At 49.8% G+C, this 17,457-nt stretch overlaps 9 protein-coding genes across 9 annotated transcripts; 2 read left to right on the top strand and 7 right to left on the bottom strand.

Moving 5' to 3' along the window:
• Positions 1–418: 418 nt before the first annotated feature.
• DEU56DRAFT_914244 (uncharacterized protein) lies at positions 419–780 on the top strand (the record flags this gene model as incomplete). The annotated part of the gene is made up of 2 exons (XM_041357606.1): positions 419–706; positions 760–780. 2 exons carry the CDS (start codon positions 419–421, stop codon positions 778–780), a joined length of 309 nt encoding a protein of 102 aa, XP_041206814.1.
• Positions 781–1,734: 954 nt separating this feature from the next.
• Positions 1,735–3,056, bottom strand: DEU56DRAFT_953015 (uncharacterized protein; the record flags this gene model as incomplete). Its single annotated transcript, XM_041359177.1, has 4 exons — positions 1,735–2,112; positions 2,197–2,236; positions 2,291–2,704; positions 3,006–3,056. The coding sequence occupies 4 exons, from the start codon at positions 3,054–3,056 to the stop codon at positions 1,796–1,798; spliced, it is 822 nt and encodes a 273-aa protein (XP_041206813.1). The 3' UTR covers positions 1,735–1,795.
• A 1,371-nt stretch (positions 3,057–4,427) lies between these two features.
• On the bottom strand, positions 4,428–6,532 carry DEU56DRAFT_953014 (uncharacterized protein; the record flags this gene model as incomplete). Its single annotated transcript, XM_041359176.1, has 7 exons — positions 4,428–4,529; positions 4,583–4,599; positions 4,661–4,746; positions 4,809–5,180; positions 5,246–5,564; positions 5,619–6,139; positions 6,186–6,532. 7 exons carry the CDS (start codon positions 6,530–6,532, stop codon positions 4,428–4,430), a joined length of 1,764 nt encoding a protein of 587 aa, XP_041206812.1.
• A 138-nt stretch (positions 6,533–6,670) lies between these two features.
• On the top strand, positions 6,671–7,291 carry DEU56DRAFT_914241 (uncharacterized protein; the record flags this gene model as incomplete). Its single annotated transcript, XM_041357605.1, has 3 exons — positions 6,671–6,756; positions 6,801–6,938; positions 6,985–7,291. 3 exons carry the CDS (start codon positions 6,671–6,673, stop codon positions 7,289–7,291), a joined length of 531 nt encoding a protein of 176 aa, XP_041206811.1.
• Positions 7,292–7,319: 28 nt separating this feature from the next.
• DEU56DRAFT_739629 (uncharacterized protein) lies at positions 7,320–8,673 on the bottom strand (the record flags this gene model as incomplete). The annotated part of the gene is made up of 2 exons (XM_041348748.1): positions 7,320–7,676; positions 7,735–8,673. The coding sequence occupies 2 exons, from the start codon at positions 8,671–8,673 to the stop codon at positions 7,320–7,322; spliced, it is 1,296 nt and encodes a 431-aa protein (XP_041206810.1).
• A 753-nt stretch (positions 8,674–9,426) lies between these two features.
• Positions 9,427–10,065, bottom strand: DEU56DRAFT_739729 (uncharacterized protein; the record flags this gene model as incomplete). Its single annotated transcript, XM_041348761.1, has 1 exon — positions 9,427–10,065. A coding segment is annotated over one exon (639 nt), but the record flags the coding sequence as incomplete, so codon positions are not given.
• Positions 10,066–12,509: 2,444 nt separating this feature from the next.
• On the bottom strand, positions 12,510–13,352 carry DEU56DRAFT_739663 (uncharacterized protein; the record flags this gene model as incomplete). Its single annotated transcript, XM_041348753.1, has 1 exon — positions 12,510–13,352. One exon carries the CDS (start codon positions 13,350–13,352, stop codon positions 12,510–12,512), a length of 843 nt encoding a protein of 280 aa, XP_041206808.1.
• Positions 13,353–15,002: 1,650 nt separating this feature from the next.
• Positions 15,003–15,188, bottom strand: DEU56DRAFT_696905 (uncharacterized protein; the record flags this gene model as incomplete). The annotated part of the gene is made up of 1 exon (XM_041347241.1): positions 15,003–15,188. A coding segment is annotated over one exon (186 nt), but the record flags the coding sequence as incomplete, so codon positions are not given.
• A 159-nt stretch (positions 15,189–15,347) lies between these two features.
• On the bottom strand, positions 15,348–17,090 carry DEU56DRAFT_757391 (uncharacterized protein; the record flags this gene model as incomplete). The annotated part of the gene is made up of 3 exons (XM_041350125.1): positions 15,348–15,372; positions 15,426–16,455; positions 16,511–17,090. 3 exons carry the CDS (start codon positions 17,088–17,090, stop codon positions 15,348–15,350), a joined length of 1,635 nt encoding a protein of 544 aa, XP_041206806.1.
• Positions 17,091–17,457: the final 367 nt, after the last annotated feature.

The raw sequence follows: 17,457 nt of genomic DNA, 5'->3' as shown, positions 1-17,457 counted from the left end.
CTACATCCGGCCTAGATTCGCAATCTGCCTGGGCTATTGTACATGTCCTTCGTGAGCTTGCTGATCGTGGTCAGGCCATTCTCTGCACGTGAGTGCCATTTTTACGTGTGGGTTCTCAATGCTTATGAACTGTACCAGAATCCATCAACCTTCGGGAGAGCTCTTCCAGGTCTTTGACAGGTTGCTGCTCCTTTGCAAGGGTGGACAGACCGTCTAATTTGGCAATACTGGCGAGAACTCATCGACTATGCTGAACTACTTTGAGCGTAATGGTGCTCCACGCTGTGACTCCGATGACAACCCATAAGTAAGGCGCAGTCATACTAGGTCTTGCGCTTACCAGGGTATTGAAGGGCGGAATACATGCTCGATGTAATAGGTGCTGGGGCAACTGCAGTCTCCACTACTGATTGGTACGATGTCTGGAAGTGTTCACCAGAAGCGGTGCGAGCTTCAAGATCAGATCGATAACTTGCATGAACATGGTCGTACTCACCCACGACAGCTTAGCATCCGGTACTCTGTCTTCACTACCTCATGGTTGCACCAGTTCATTGCGCTCACCCACCGAAACTTCCAAGCATACTGGCGCAATCCTACGTATATCCGCGCCAAATTTATGCTTAACATTGTTGGCGGTCTCCTTGTAGGCTCTACATTCTTCCAGGCAAATGATTCTTTGCAGGGCACTCAAAACAAACTGTTCGTAAGTATATCAATTTGGATTCTTCGTTTAATACCATTCTCACTCCTCTTTAGTCAATCTTCCCCTCGCCGTAGGAGATTGGTGAGCACACACGCCAATGTGGCACCCAATGTACATATAGATACAATGCAGACTACAAGATTAATTGAACACACTTAGCAAATGCATGTTCCCAGAGAGACCTACGAGTGACATTTTGCCCATCGTCTGGAAATTGCCAGAGGTAGGCATGCATACATATCCTTTCACAGCGAGGTTTGCAAACTCTTGGCGCCCAAAAAACAGCAGCCCTTTCAGCTTGTCAGATAAAAGAACACAATCAAAACAAAAAGATGAACCAAGACTCCCATTTCATCGAAACATCTCCGGATGATCCTTAATTGACACAGCCACTAGGATCTTCAAACGGGCAGGGTGCTTGTCGTTGGTGGAAGGATGCAAACGTGACGTGTCCTGGGCTTCTGATAAAAAATGAAGGTCTTGAATTGTGATTTCGAGCACCTACCTCAATATTCTGATTTGATGAACCACATTGAGGGTTGACGCAGACGTGTTGATGTCCACACGTTGAGCATGAATGAGCTGGGTGTCGAGGGAGTAAGGGAATGTTCCATTGGTACAAATATGCTCGTTGTGGCAGAGGGAACAAATCGGTGTTGCCACACAGTTGTCTGGTCCAGGTGAAGCTGCCTTAGGGTTGGGATTTGGTAGGTGCTAAGATACACTGCATGACCAGTATAGCAATCGTCCAACTTGATATTCAGTAGCGTGAAACTCATGGGACTTCCCTGTGGTGTCAATCCAAGAATCACTTTTGGCGCCTGAATATCTGCTTACCAGAGAACGACAGTGCAAACCACACAACTTTTAGCGCAAATGGTAGCATGGGGGCCAGTTTTAACCGACAATCTTTGACCCAGTGCAACTCCTGGCGGCTCACTGTGCCGGGATGAGATTCACGACCCCCTAGTACTTGTAAATTGTCCGGATTTAATTCACTCCTATGCCCTTGTAGCTCATTTCAGGGCAACCGACATCATGTCAAAGGGTATTCGGATAAGGAGCACATGGAAAAAGCATAATATTAGCCTACATTACACCGTCCGTCATAGCATCTATTATTCCGTCGCGACTGGCCCCTGTGACTGGCTGAGATATGGAATAGATAGAAGTCGTCTTCGGATTCTGAATTGTCGTCGGAACCATCGCTGGAAGAAGTCGAGTTGAGGAGCCTCTCAACAAGCGCCGTGCCCTTGGCGCGGGATGCTCATCGATGAGCAGCGATGCCCTATTGACAGTGAGTTCGAAGAAGAAGTATGGGAAAGTGAAATTCATGGTTGTGCCAGTGGCGTAGTATGGGGATGATAATGGGGATGAGATCTGGTAGAGAAAGAGGATGCCGAGGACTAGAGATAGGAATGGTTAGTGAGGACATGGACACGTAGAAGTGTAGACTATTGATAGTCCCTAACAAAGAACCCAAAACGGACAAGTTCCACAGTTACGGTATATGATCGCACAGCGCCAGGCCTAAATTTAAGCTGATGAGCAGAAATGACATCGCTCGTCTCGACTGAAACTCACCATGAGGGCTGTAGAACACCAATCTGCCAGAACAAAAGAGACATTGGAAATCTCATCCAAACTGATGGAAAACATCTCGACCTCCCATGTACTGGGACCACCAGGATAATTTCGATCGTTGATGAAGGCGAGCTGAGTGAATTGGGGGTTGGAGTCCATGAAAAGCGATCCTGGGGGGAACATGACACAGACATAGCCGAGAAAAAAGCAATTCCTAGTGTAATCTGCATCTTTTACTCGAGTACGGTGCCATAATGAGCGCAGACAGAGCCAGAAAAGAGCGAGGACAACACCATAGCCGACACCGGTCAAGATGCTACCAGCCAGCCATGTTTTCTCGGTGTAGAGCTGAGCGGGGGACTCGTCTGGTGCGTTGGAAATGGTAGACGGGTTCGGGTAGCCCTGGTAGTGGTGCTTGACGGAGAAACGTGAAGGAAGGTCAAGAGAGGCATGAGCTCAACGCACTCAACAACCGAGTAAGATTGTGGCAGAATTTCAAATTTGGCTGCGCTCGGTTGAGGAATATGGTGAGCAGAGGTGCTGGGCTGGCTTGCATGCTAGATGTCAATGGTGATGGAGCAGCAATCTGGCTGTGAGGTGTGGGCGGTATGGGTGCGACTGGACGAGGTGGTGTTAGACAAACTTGGACAAACACAAAGTTGAGATTTCAAACGCCAATAAATAATTACCATAGAAGGAAGGTGCGGCACTGTACTGTGTGAGTCAGTGTGACGCATGACCCGACGCGCAGCGCTACGTAGCTCATCGTTGACGACAATGAGGACAGGAGGACAACGCAGTAGGACTCTACTGAAGGTACCATGTGAACAACTTTTGTGCTAAGAATAGAGTTCTGAGAAGCCACGTGGATGACTTTTGAGAATGAATTAGAGTGTTGAGAAGCCACGTGGACGACTTTTGGTTATCCGTTTGAGATTTTTGAACATAACACGACTTTTGGGTTATCAGGTAGATATTTTATATAAAAATGATTCAATTTATTATTGTCTCCTCTGGGCCGTCATACACAGCACTTGTTGATCGAGACACCTCTATAGCCCACTATGAGGGACCGTATTGGACTAAAATATTGACTCAGAATTAGCAACTCAACTTGACGGTTTGCAACTCAACTCAGTCACGTGGCAACTCAACTTGACGATTTGCAACTCAACTCAGTCACGTGGTAACTCAACTTGATCACATTGCATCGAGTTTTAACTCGTTTAAACAAGTTGAATCAACGGCTACGCTCGGCTCAAGCCAGGTTTCACCTCTGCGCACATCCACATCATCTTCTGACGTATGCTCATGACTGAGCCTCCTAAAATGCTGATGAGGGGCTGAATCTTGTGACTTTAGTCCTTGATCTTTACCGTCATCCAGCGTTGAGCACTGACTGCTTGCGCACCCGCTGCACCGTTAATTTATTTATTATTGAAGCTTCGTGCACACACTCCACTTCCGTCGTACCTCCATGACCAGCAATGCACCAATCAGAACTTCACTTACAGGACCCGGAATCACAGGGTCTTCGACTCAAACCGAGGCTGGCAGATCGTCTTTTCCCCAACAAGACCTGGCGGAGAAATGCCTTAGTATCGTCGAAGACTACAAGCATGACCTCATCTCAAAGTCCGAGGCATTTATCACTATCACAAAGACTATCACTGCCTCCACTCAAGAAGCAACAGATGAGGCTGAGTCTTATATTGCGAATCCATACTTTGCCATGCTTGAAGCCCAGTGAAAACAAGCAAGGTAGAGGTAGATCTGTATCGAAAAAGGTAGATAGAAATTGAGGTATATCGATGTTTCGACCTATATCAACACGCATCGTGAAAAATGAGACTTTTCTCGATCTTATCGGTACGCGTCGAATGAGCAATAGTTACACATCGAACCCCATTCGATTGCGTTGTGGGCTGTTTCCACGTTCGCAGTTTAATCACATCGATAGAGAAAGAAACAAATTAATACATTGATAGGTACTGATAGGTATCGCTATGGGAGGATATATAACGAAACACGTCCATGCAGAGCGAAACGCAGTGAAGAGAAATAAATACTCGAAACATGCACCCCTACCGTATCCCACTGCACGCACCCCCTCCACTCGCTGCAGCGCTCGTGCCAGCTACTCGTCTCCGTCGGATCCAGCGAACTCCTCCTCAGTCACGGTGTTGCCTCGAGGCCCGCTGCCAGTAGTAGCGACTGGCGCCAATGTGTTCGTAGCCAGCTGTAGAAGAGGATAGTTAGCTCGTGTATACTAATAGTAGAAAAATAACGCACCAATGTTTGAGCTTGCGCTTCAAATACCTGAGGAGTACATCAGATCATCGAGTAGTAAGAAAAAAAACAATCACGTACTGCTTTCTCTGCAGCGGGAAGTTGCTCCCAGTATCCTTTGAATTACTTCGCTGTGCCCAGCAGATTTCTGGCGGCTTTCCACGCAGCTGCGCATAGATTCCTGTCGAGGACCGTTAGAATTGCTCTGGCATCAATAATATAAACGCACCGTGCATTTATGGTCTTCTGGATACGCATCGCCTTGGCTTTGCTTGGCGCGTTCGGCTCTTTCGGCGCTGTGGGAGCTTTGACTGGACGAGGTTTTGGTTTGGGCTTGGGTTTAGTGGTGGTGAGAGCAGGAATCGTGTTCACAGTGGTTGCAGTAATCATTGTCGTTGTCGCAGGAATCGTCGTCGTCATTGCAGGAATTGTTGTGGTTGTCGCAGGAATCATCGTTGTTGTTGCAGGAATCGCGGTCGTTGTTGGGGGAATCATGGTCGTGGTCGCAGGAATAGACGAGGAACTTGATGAGCTTGATGCCAGTGTTGCGCTTGTGTATGTAGGCCCTCCGAGTCGGAACGTTCCCGATACACCAGCGACCCTAGATTTGCTAATATTCAAACGGCCGTTAGTACTCTGACCGTCAATCAAAAATTTAAGACTTACAGAAGCGGATTTTTCACCTCTGGAACCACAAGACTGGTCTTCTCCTTGCTCGTGCAAGACGAGGAGGGTTCAGAGCACTCAGCGAGTGCACTCACGGTGGCGGGCGTGTCAGTATCGGGGTTGGAGGGAGCACCGAGAGCCTTTAGCGCTGGATCTATGAAGTCATCGAGAGTGTCATGAGTAGGAGAGGTAATGACAACCGGAGATTGGTTAGAGGTGACACTGGGGGGGTTATCGATGTCCATGTACTCGAGGTCTGAATCTTCTGGTGCCGCCACTTCGTTTTTTGGCTTCTTGACGTGTGATGATGATGATTCTGCTGCCTCATTGTCGTCTTGGGACGTTATCGCTTCCGATCATCCTCTCTTTCGACTGCCTCCGATGTGGTATTTGTACCATTGTGAGTAGTTCTGCGTTGCAAGATGCTCGGCTTTCCAGTTGTCAGCGCAGTATCTGAACTCGATGTAATTTGTCCTTATCGCATGGTAGAAACCCTCCTTGAGGTCGAGAGGGACTTGAGACCAACTGGTAGGCAGTTTCACACCTGCTTGATTCAACTGATGGAGGTATGCAGAAAACACGCTACGTGCAGCCTTTGCTCTGTGTCCATCCACAGGCACACCAGCAGCATCTTCAATGAATTGACATGCGACATTTTCGCCTTTTGCAAGCCTTGTTGATCCACGTTGTGTGCTTGCAGCACTGGACCCTAGCTTCGCAACAGCCTTCTCGGCTTGAACATGCAATGTCCACTTGGAGCGAGTCCAAAATTTGACGTCTTCGTACTCGTCAGGACTGAGATCCTTGTCTGCTTCATTGGCACTGCTTGTGGTAACAGTATTGACGATGTGCCCATTTCGTCCAAGTGAGTTGGTCAGCGTGATAAATGAACTCCTGCAAATCGTGTCAGTAGATAGATCACTCAAATAAATCAACCCACTGTAATGCTGCTACTTGTGCTGAAAGAAGATCTCTATCCCGTGCAAGCTGCTGGTTCCGCTGTTCGAGCAAATGTATATGCTGTTTGGACTCCTCTAGTTGGCTCTCGAGGTGCATATATGCGCTATTCTTGGAGTCTAGTGATTGGCGGCTGCTGTTTCTGGAGAAAAAAGAGCTGCGTGAAGATATCCCACTCGAAATGCTTGATGAGTCCAAGGACGAAGAATCGTACCCGTCCATAGTAGATGGGGGTATGAAGTTGTACTGGTTAGGGGTTTCGCGTGCGTCGATCTGATCCAACTGATGTGAAAGACTGCCTGGAAAGTTCAGAAAAGACTGAGTGGTCATAATGTTAACGGCGAGATCAAAATAATGTTTATGTAGCGCAACGATGATGGGAGGAAGTAAGGTGAGCAATGTCAGACAAGTTCAATCTCCGATTAGCAAGACCAACTGGAAATTCACCAAGTCCCTCTCACATACGCTATGCCACTATCACAGGCTATCCAAGATTTCTTTGACATGTCATCCGAGCCAGACATCGACATCGAAGGCTATGAGGCTGATACAAGGTACATTCCCCCTGTTTTAACCGTGCAAACTATAATTTTCACAGCATATGTGTTTCTGAGTCCGATACTATGCTTCCGAGTCTGATGACATTGTCGGATGATGTCTTCCTTGACCCCACGTACTGGCGCGCGAACCCACAGCTTAGACAACGGTTTCATGAGCACGTTAAGACAGACAATGTGTGAGTGTGTTGTCTTAAGTCTTCTCACTACTGAATATATTCAAAGGTGTCCTACATCCACAGCTACCACTGTTCGGCCTCGCACTTTCGATCCTGGCAGCACGACAGAGTCTGAGAGCGAGCCAGACATCACAGTCACAATCACCAATCCATCTACAGTTGTCCCCTCTACGTCTACCACTGTTCGGCCTCGCACTTTCGATCCTGGCAGCACGACAGAGTCCGAGAGCGATGACCCAACAACCCCCACTACAGCCACCATTCCACTCCATACTTTTGAAGGTGATACAGGCAGTACTACGGAGTCTGAGAGTGAAACGGATAGCATTTTGGAAGGATACGTTGTCATATGAACATTTGTAGTACCTCACGAGTGTATAACTAGTCAATCCAAAGATCCTCATCCTCGTCACCATCTTCGTCGTTATCAATATGGCCTGCGATTTGTGCGACATCAAGTCCTGGTTTTTCGACTAGGAAAAAACGGAGCTCCAGACTACCAGGGAGCTTGTGGGGCACCATTGCTATAACAGACTGAATTGTAGACACGTCGACAAGTTTGAGTGCATCATTCCCTTGATACGTGCATGAGTATAACGTATGGTACGATTCTTGGAGAAGTTGGTAGTTGGGTGGTGAATATAATGAAACGAGAGCAAGAGTCTTGATGATGTTGTTGACGTGGATCTGAAAATAAAATTGAACTTCGCCAAAATGTGTTCGTTCGTTGAGAGAAAGCTAATCTGTTTGAGTTATTAGTTGTAGCGTGAATGGAAATAATCAAAGGACACTATACCTTGACGTTACGTGCCATGCGTGGCATGCGCGTCATATCATTCTCTTTCCAGCTTGACCGTGCGATTTGTCCGTTTGGAAGACGGAGCCTTGCCCATCGGGTAACACGGGGACATTGTGTTGGAACAATATCAAGTCCTTGTGTGTTGAGGTATGAAACCATGGCATTTGCTTCATGTTCCAGTAAGTGATGAGGCGTCCGTTCTCGTTTAGTGAGGAGCACGTATCCATGACCTAAGTCAACTGAGCAGCGTGGAAGTGTGTCTGTTGGTGGGTCGAGAGTCGGAATCATGACTTTGAGCGCGTTGACTTGACAACGCCGAACACCACGTTCCGATAAGTTTGCGTAAGGTTGAGAATGTGAACGGATTTCACGACCAAGGTTACCAATCGTCCGTTCCATGGTCCACTGCGAGGAGCAGATGGGAGGACCCTTGGTGATAGTCTCGGGTGCAAGATGTCCAAGTGAATGTGCCCACGGTCGCATAAAGTGGAGGCGGTCGACACGACGCTGATAGTACAGGAGTTCGAACTCCTTCTCGAACTGCGCAAGCATCTCGTGAGCTTCGCACAAGTCAGATGCAAGGATCTTGTGTTGCTGCATGATTCGAATCCCACGAACGAGCTTGCAGAAGTTCTTCCAATAGACGTCGGGGAGAACACCATAGAGGATCGCAGGTCCGAGACCGAAGAGGTAGAGTAAAAACTCCCAGGCTTTGTACCCACTATTGATTTTCTGTGCAGGGTTTCGGGGGGGACGATCAAATGATCCGGGAAGGTAAGGAGTAGCATCCGCTACAGCTTTTCCGTGGTCCTGCCATACCCGACCCTTGAGAACGGCCCAGTCCCATGTCTCTTTGTCGTCGGTGGGTTCGCATCGAAACGAGCCGCGCCAGATTGGGATAAGTTTGTCAGCGATGTTTATTGCAGCAAGATGCATAATGTCAGACCCGAAACAGCCGGGAATACCGAGGATGTTGTTGGGTTGTATACCGAGAAAGATTGTGGGTTTCGAGATACCTGTTTCAAGCCGACGCTGCTCGTACTGAGTGTGGGTGCGTGATTCCATCAGGTACTTGAGGTTTTCGCGATAGTTTCCGGAAGATGCAGGAGGAAGATTGTTGATGTCGATATCGGGATGGTTCGAACCGGCGTGATCGTAGTTGACTGGCTTGAGAAGCGCCGGATAATAGTGTCCACCAGCACCTGGTTTATGTCGCCCTCTCGTACCACAATATAGCCGGCAGCCGTTGCCTCCGTGTGAACCTACGAGTCCATTGAGATATACCATCCCTGGACCATCCGCAGTTGCGAGAGCGAGGAAGGGAGTCGATTTGAACACACGGTTTTGTGATGCATCCCAGATGGTGAGGCCTTCACGCTGAACAGCTGCGAGATGATATAAGCCTGGAAATAGAAACGAGTCGACGTTCTTCGGCTTGTTGGGACCGGGAATGAATCCTCCTGGTAGTACGTACTTCTTCTTGTAGCGATCCTGCGGGTGGTGGTCGAACACTACCCAGATGTATATCCAGCAGTCGGACTGTTTACTCTCGTACAGCTGAGCGCCGTCAATCGAAAGCATAAGGATAGGATCGCCTTCTTTAATCTTGCCTGATCGGACAGCATCGAGATAGTCCGTTCCATCAAAGAAATCTTCGTAAGCATCAATGACACCACCGTTCGTCCTGAGCTTCTCAAGAAGCACGTTGGTTGCGTCATCCCGATACCGCATCTTTTGCACGCTGATAGGGTCCCTCCAAAGTGCTTGAATCTGGTCGGCGACGGGGATAGTCTCGAAGACACGAACGGGCACCTTTTTTCTCCCTCGACTTTTCCGCAAGATATTCTGGTCATACCGATCTTGCCCGCATTTGGGACACTTGTCGTGGTGTCGCCAGGGCCCACAAAATGCTACACACGAGTCTATGCACATGTCGTGCACAATAGGTTGAATTCCGCTAAGAAGGGCAACACGACGACGGACTTGATAGTATGATAAGACTTCGCAATCGGGAAAACGTTCCATGATAGCGTTACGTATGGAATTATAAGCAGCCTCGGTGGTGTCGGCGAGGAACAGCTTTAACGAGAGGAGTACGTCGGGATCATCAATACTCAGAACTTCTCGAGGTGGGTTGCGAAGGCGTTCTAGAGCGTCTGGATCAAAACTGATTAATCCGTTGTCTAATGTTGCACTACGAAGGGCTTCAATGAAAATCATTGCATCTTTGATGTCGTCGAGTTTTGCAAGGCGAGATAGCTCTGCGAGGTCTTCGTCGTCGAGGCCAACACTATTATCGTGCGGAGGGTCTGCATTGGCATTACTCATTTACTAGTATGCTTAGTACATGGTAGCGGTAAAGTAGATACATACCGTGAAATGGCTGAGGAATATTGGCGTCGTACATGTCTTCGTCCTGGTTTGGATAACGTTAGATCGAAACCTACGAATACACCTGAATGAATATCTCACCATCGACAGAGCGGGCGTGTTCTCGCGTCCTCGAAATGTGTTTTCATCCCCCTGTATCCCATCATCATAATCGTGAGGTGGTGGGGGATCTTCCTGTATAGTAGCAAGGCCAACTCGATGCATCAGAATACTACCGCAAGGTCCGACTCAATGAAGATCTTACCATCAACAGAGTGAAGTTCTGGACTGATTCTTCCGTGTCCTCCTCTACACGCCTGCGTTTGACTGACTTGTTGGACGAGGGCTGTCCGTGGGTGGCATTGCGGTCAACAGAACTAGTATTGCCGGTGGTAGTACTATTAGTAGTCGAGTTCCCTTGGATCACCTCGGCGAGTCTTTCATCAAAAACGTCTTGACGGGGTCGATATTTGGAGTGACGGAAATATGTTGCCCTAGACACGGGCTTCAGAACACCCGCACATTTGGTGGAACAATTGCATTGATATGCCTGCTGCATATGATCGGATCGAGTTGTGACTTTGCGGAATTACCGAAGTTTACAAATGCAGTGTAGAATGGCCGATCGCGAGTGTGCAGTGAAGATTTCCAGGAAATGCAGAGTCGTGCAGAATACCTGGACCTGTGCGCATAAAATGTAGGATTTGTGTATGTTCGTGCAAAAATGCAGGAATGTGAGGGCTGCAGCAGTGCAGAAAGGTAAAACTGGTCTTATCTTCAAAGTGTAGTATTGTTTGTATCGACGTACATCAACGTTATTCATTTTATATTTTATTGTATCTATCTCGTTTGATTTATACCAACCTCTATTTTGTTAGTTTTCACTGGGCTTGAAGACTGGTCCAAACAGCAGGATGACACCAGAGATCCCCATGAACATGAACCAGACGTCAGATGCCGTTCTGAAGATAGGGAAACTGTCTCTCCTAGAGAGATTGAACATGAGCGAGAAGTTAGTTTTGAGCAAGGTGAACCTGCTCAGAAACGAGGTAAACTTAACCTCGCCTGTCTCACACATGCCGAGCAATCAAGCACAGGAGGACAGCTCTCCGCTAACCTCACAAAAACTAACGAGATCCTTCTCAATTGGTTGCAAGACCCTAAAGAAGTACGACGATGACTCATGTATCACCGATGCAGCCCGGAATTCCATGAAGCTGGATGGGCAGAAATCGTCGCAGGCAAGTGTGTCAATCTCGACGCCATGCACTCCATTATCTCCTCATCACGTACCATTGACAAATGCACCGAGACTATCGGCAACATCGAGATCAAATATGCAGGAACATCAGAGACAGTCACGAAGAAAATCACCACCACAATGCAGTGGACCGCAGCTTGGAATAGGACTGCCAGAGCCATCAAATTCACTTTCCCTCATTGGGAGGATGAGCTCGCATCTTGTGGAGAATACATTACCACCAGATTCGACCGTACACTCGAACAGTCACATGAGAGGATTATCAGATATGACAAGGCCATCAGGAATAAAGCCGCAAACTCGCGCAGAGTCGAACTCTCAGACCTCGCTTCCTTCATTGACATCTATGAATCCCATCTCCAGTCAGACGGGAGGCACCACGACGACGAGAAGCAAGTCAAACCCAGCGCATCTATGCGGGAAAAAACCACTTTCAGTCGGCGTGAGCCATGTCGCAAATGGAACATCGGGGAATGTGCTCGCAGCACGGGAACCTGTCGCTATGCACACGTCTGCTCGCACAAGCAAGATGGCAGATTATGTGCCAGGCGTCACACGTCCAACTTCGACTGTTGGATTAACAAAGGCAATCTAACGCGAAGGCTCGGTAGGTTGGGCTGAGTCCGAGCTTTTTAGCTCGGGCTGGACGCTGAAGGATTGATCCGCTGGGTGGGCGGGCAAACGAACAGCGGTTTGATGAGCCTTGCGATAGAGTGATGGTTATGCCTTAGGTGATATGTGCTTGAATCAAATTAATGGATGTAGTGGTGGGTGGGATGGCACGAACTAAAGTATGAATGATATTATGGATATGAGAGAACGAGTAAACGAGAGGATGGTAGTGTAATCTGATGCGTGGATACTAAGGTTCAAATAGCAATAAGAAAGTAAAGACTATAGGCGTCACGCTCAGTTGGACGCGTGGTGCTGACTCTCCGGCAGGCTCCGAATCGGCACCTTGTCATTCCAACTTCGACTGTTGGATTAACGAAGGCAATCTAACGCGAAGGCTCGGTAGGTTGGGCTGAGTCCGAGCTTTTTAGCTCGGGCTGGACGCTGAAGGATTGATCCGCTTACCCTAATGCTGGTGAGCTCCGACCGCAGCTGACTTCAGCGGCCAAACCCAACCGAGCGAGCTAGCTCATGCGTGGGATGTGTGATTGCTTGCTAGGCCGCCCAGGTGCTGCGTCGCTACTTGTTCGAACGCCCTGATGTAAGTCTCATATGCTAGGGATTTCCACCAACCTGCTATGCGCACTATTTCCGGATCTACCTTGTTGGCGAGGTAGAACGAGGCTCCGCCAATCCTAAATGAGTGGCTGAAGGTTGTCCCCCAATTCCAGGCTGTCAATATGCTGTTGATGCTTTCGATGGCCCGGGTCTTGACCATTGGGCGGACGAGCCCTTTATTATCTCTCCACGAAAATAGTGGGTCATCTGGAAGAGCTGGGACGACTTCCGCTAGATTTCGAAGTGCTTGGATTGGGCAGAGATCGCCTCGTTCGACGATGAAGACAGACTGAGTTTCCCCAGATTTTGCTGTCTTGGCTCGTGGAAGATCGAGCCTGGCGTATGGTTTTCCTGCTAAGTCTACCCCGAGGAAAACATCTTTCCTCGTAATGTGTTTCGACTTGTCGAAACTCGCATGAGCATTGACAGCGACCTCTCCGAATCGCATCATTCCAAAGAATGCGCAGCTGGACATTGCCCAAAGGCACACGTCGAATGGTTGGTCTGTTCGAAGGGTGGCCTTGATAGCCGTTAGCATCTGGAGTGTAATTGGGGGCCTGACTGGTCTGCGGCGAGTTCCTTGCAAGTTTTCCATTCCGCGGAGTGACCAGTTAATCCGCGTGAAGTGTTCTGGTGATAGCGGAGGTGGCCATCCTTGTGCCAGATGCCATGCGCGGATTGCAGACAAGTATTTTCTTGCTACTGAAACTGAGACCGGTTCGAAGGGTACTGCCTCGACTGCTGGTGTCTTCATGAAAGATTCTGCTGTGGAGGGATCGGAAACGGCCCAGAGTGCGAAAGAGTGTAGTACTTCGAATGATGCTGGTAGGCGGTCGGCTTCTGAGATGGAGAAGATGTCACAGAACACGTGGAATTTTCATAGCCCCAACCCGTAGCTGGTTGTTTCTCGCAGTGATGCTTGATTGGAGATGTTCGCCAGAAATTGGATGACGGGGTGTTCGATCGTGGATGGTGGTGGCATGTTGATGCCACGCCAGCAGAAAATGCGGTCTTCCGCTGCGCAAGGAGGTCGTAGCGGTGATGGTCGAAGGGATAATAAGTCTTGAGTTGCTGGGGGGACGGGAATGTGCGATGAGGAGTTCAGACTGTAACAAAGGATAATTTGTTGCTGAGGTGCGACGGGAGTGGAAAATTGGTTCTGAATGATGGGCCCGAAGAAGTGCCTCGAAAGGCTCGAATATCGCCCCGCGAAAGCGGATCTGAGATGTTGCTTTGTCCCGGTACGTGTTCGACCTTGAGGTGTATCCCGTGGTGCGCCTGCAATAGATAGATTTCTTTGAGGATGACATTCATTGGCTGGTTTCTCGAGTGGCCTTTGTTTATTGCTGCAACTACTCCCGTGTTGTCCGAACGGACGAGGATGGAGTGTCCTTTCATGTTGATCCGATCTGTGAGCCCGAGATGGATGGCTAGCCTCAGGCCGAGCTCTATGGCGATGGCTTCGGCCCAGCCTATGTCGTATTCGAAGCCTGGGCCTACGCGAAAATTGTCTTTCCATCTCCATGCCGCCCAGTGTTGGCCTATCACGATGCCCACTCCGAAAGACGTGCTCGCGTCGCCCCACCATTGGAGGTCGATAGGGAGGGTGGTGTGCAGAGGCCTTTCGCGTGGCGAGATTGCTAGGATTTCGATAGCCCACTGTAGGTCGGCTGCTAATGAACTTGGTATGTGTAGTCGCGCTCGTCGAGACTTGAATTTGTTGGCAAAGAGGGCCACTGAGCGAAGGAAGGGGCGAATTAGTGGGAATATTGCTGATATATGTACTAGCTTGCCGTGCAGGCTCGCCGCTTCGCTCGCCGTGAAACGTGCGCCCTTTACGAGCCACGACTGCATCAGTGCTAAGGTTTTCGTCATTTTCTCTTCTGGGAGTGACACCGCTCTTCGAATTAGGTCCCAGTCGAAGCCGATGTAGCGCTGGATTGATGCAAATGCCCTTAGTTTCTCCAAGCTCCTGGGTACCCCCGAAAATGGATGAAAGTTTGATGAAATCTTCCTCTGTCCACGTTTGATGTGGAAGACGGATGACGAAGAAGTTGTCTACCCATTTTCGAATTGGGCCGAATCCAGCTTTCTCGTATATGGCTACTAGCATGTCTGCTACTGAACCGAAGACTCCTGCACTTGAGCTCAATCCGAACATTAGGGCTCGATCGACGTACACGCGATCGCGCCAGAGTATGCACAGCGCCCATTGTTGGCTGGGGTGAACGGGCACGATTCTGTATGCTGACGCGATGTCGAATGTCGCTGCGACACATCCGTCTGGTAGCGAGAGAATCAACTCCACTAAATTGTCGAACGTGCCCCACTCCGTTGGGAATGCGTCTGGGTCTATGCCCGCGTTGACGGAGAGGTTCTCGGGGTCGTTGCGCGGATAAGACATGTCTTGAACAAGCCTGAATTTTGTTGAGTGCGGCTTCGGCACGAGGCCCAGTGGGGACGTGCGAAAAGGGCCGATTAAAGATTCCAGTTCTGGGATTGAGTAGGCGCGAGAGTAACGCCCAGTGTTCTGCTCGCTGATTATATATTGGTCTATGATGTCGATGTTGAGTTGCGAAGATGCATGATTCTCGAAAGGTCATTGTGGTTTTCGGTGTTTCTCTGACTCCTACGTCGAAGCCTTCCTCTATGTTGGATATCATATGTTTCCAGTCGTCGTATATATTATATTCATATAGTAGCTCCTTGAGCTTCGATGCGATGAGGGGGGTGACTACCCGCCTAGGATCTAGGCCGGGTTGCTCTGCAGGTTCCTGCGCCATGGGCAGTGTCTCCACAGATGCTGCAACCATGATAATTGACGCACGCGTTGGCGAAGTGGCAGCTGGAGAACCTCGCCCATCCGATGCAGAAGATCTTTCCGCCTGGAGCGGCAAGGGCGTGTGTGCTCTTGGCTGAGGATGCGATTCGTGCCGTTGGGTGCCCAGTGACAGTCGACTCCGCTGTGCAGTCGCCTGGAAGGTGGTCTGCTCCTCCGCACCGAAAGCACTGGAGTCTGGCTTTCTTCTTTGGCGGCTGCTGAAACTGGGATGACGACGTTGGTGATGGTCTCTTTAGCTGCGGTTGGCTATACGGTGCGGATATGGTGGGCTGCCTGGCCACTATGCGCGTTGCGATGATTGTTAGTGCTCTGTCGTCCAACTGCGATAGGTTGTGTTGTGGGTGTTGCGCGACCATTTCGCGTTGCTGGATGTCGTATTCGACTGCTATGTCCCATGAGTGTGAACGGCTGAGCCCTAGGACCACACTATGGTGTGCCTTTAGTGCTTTCGCATGCGCGACTCCATGGTAATGCTCTGTGCGGTCCTCTGCTGCGTCGGCTGCCCCGATCCAGTCCGACAGTGTGATGCTTCTCTTGTTCCTGCGATCAAGTCCCTTGGCCATAAGTGAGCCTGATGCGGATATGGTGAAGGCTTCCTCGCCACTTCTTATCGCCTGCCAGCGAGCCGACGAGGTGAGGGTACTATATGGTACATACTTGAAGGCTTTGAACGCCTCGTCGACTTTGGGTGGCACGGCTGTAAACGATGAGCTTGGTGTTAGCTCTCGTCTTCTCATGGTTGGTGGGTGCACGGGCTGGATAATGCCCGTGACCAGAAGCATAGTGAAAACGCGAATTTTGTGGGCGGCCTTTAGCCACCCTCCAGACCACTCTATGATCAGGCGAAAACGACGAGTTTGGCCTATTGCCTGGCATATCTTATGGGTCGCCTTTAGCGACAGAGCCTGTCGCTCCATTTGGTTTCGCATGTTGGTGTCGACTGCACATAGGCGCACAGCTGTGTTAGCGTGCCTTGGGTTGGTTGGGTAAGACCCAAGGCGCTGACCACTGTATCCTTTGTGCGTGTGGCACGAGGCCCACGAACGACTAGGTGAAAAAGTGGTTCTCACCAGTGTCGAGGGGGTTTGCCTTGTAGCCTGGTACTACGTCAGGGAGGGAAACCTTAGGTTCGTCTCGCTTGGCTGCAATGATGGTGGTCCTCGCCTTCTCCACCTCTTCTGGTGATGCGAACAATGTGGGGTTGGCTGCCTTGGGGTGCGGTTCCATGGGAAGTGCGACCCTTGCTGCTTGCTCTTTCTCGAGTTGTGCGATACAGGCTAATAGCGCTGCAATATCCGATGTCTGCTGCACTGGTGCCGCAGCGGGCAGGGGCTGTGGAGATGGTGCAGGTTGTGTGGCGGCTGCGGCTGTCTGCTTGGGGGCTGCTTGTTTGGTTGCTGGCTTTGCTGATGGCTTGGCTGTAGCCTTAGCTGGTGCCCCAGGCAGCGGTGTTGTTCTGGATGAGCTTGCTTGGGTTGCTGCTGCTTCATCTGTGTCGATGCCGACACTTGCGATCCTAGCTGATTGCCTCGTTGCTGCCGTTCTGGTGTGGGTCGTGCCTCGTCCTGTTTCTGCCGGCTGCTCTGCCGAGTCAGGTTGCGGTTGAGGATCTGCAGGGGTGGCTGTCGCCGAAGAGCTGGCCTGAGGCATGGGCGAACTTGGGAGCTGCAAGTTTAGATGCTGGTGTGTCATTGATCGCGCAGATAAGGTCGATTTGAGTGAAGCGCGAGTAGGATTTGGGAAGGAGCGTGATAAAGTATGAATGATATTATGGATACGAGAGAACGAGTAAACGAGAGGATGGTAGTGTAATCTGATGCGTGGATACTAAGGTTCAAATAGCAATAAGAAAGTAAAGACTATAGGCGTCACGCTCAGTTGGACGCGTGGTGCTGACTCTCTGGCAGGCTCCGAATCGGCACCTTGTCATGAAGCGAAGCATTTCGAGGAGTCAAAGCCCAAATCCAATTGAACAGCCATTTAAGCGCCCGCGTCATAGACGGGGCCTTATCTGGTC

The sequence above is a fragment of the Suillus clintonianus genome (genome assembly GCF_016758775.1).
Source record: "Suillus clintonianus strain FC179 chromosome Unknown DEU56scaffold_52, whole genome shotgun sequence".
NCBI classification, from domain to species: Eukaryota; Fungi; Basidiomycota; class Agaricomycetes; order Boletales; family Suillaceae; genus Suillus; species Suillus clintonianus.
The sequence above is the reverse complement of the archived record's forward strand: the minus strand, read 5'-3'. Positions and strand labels throughout refer to the sequence as shown.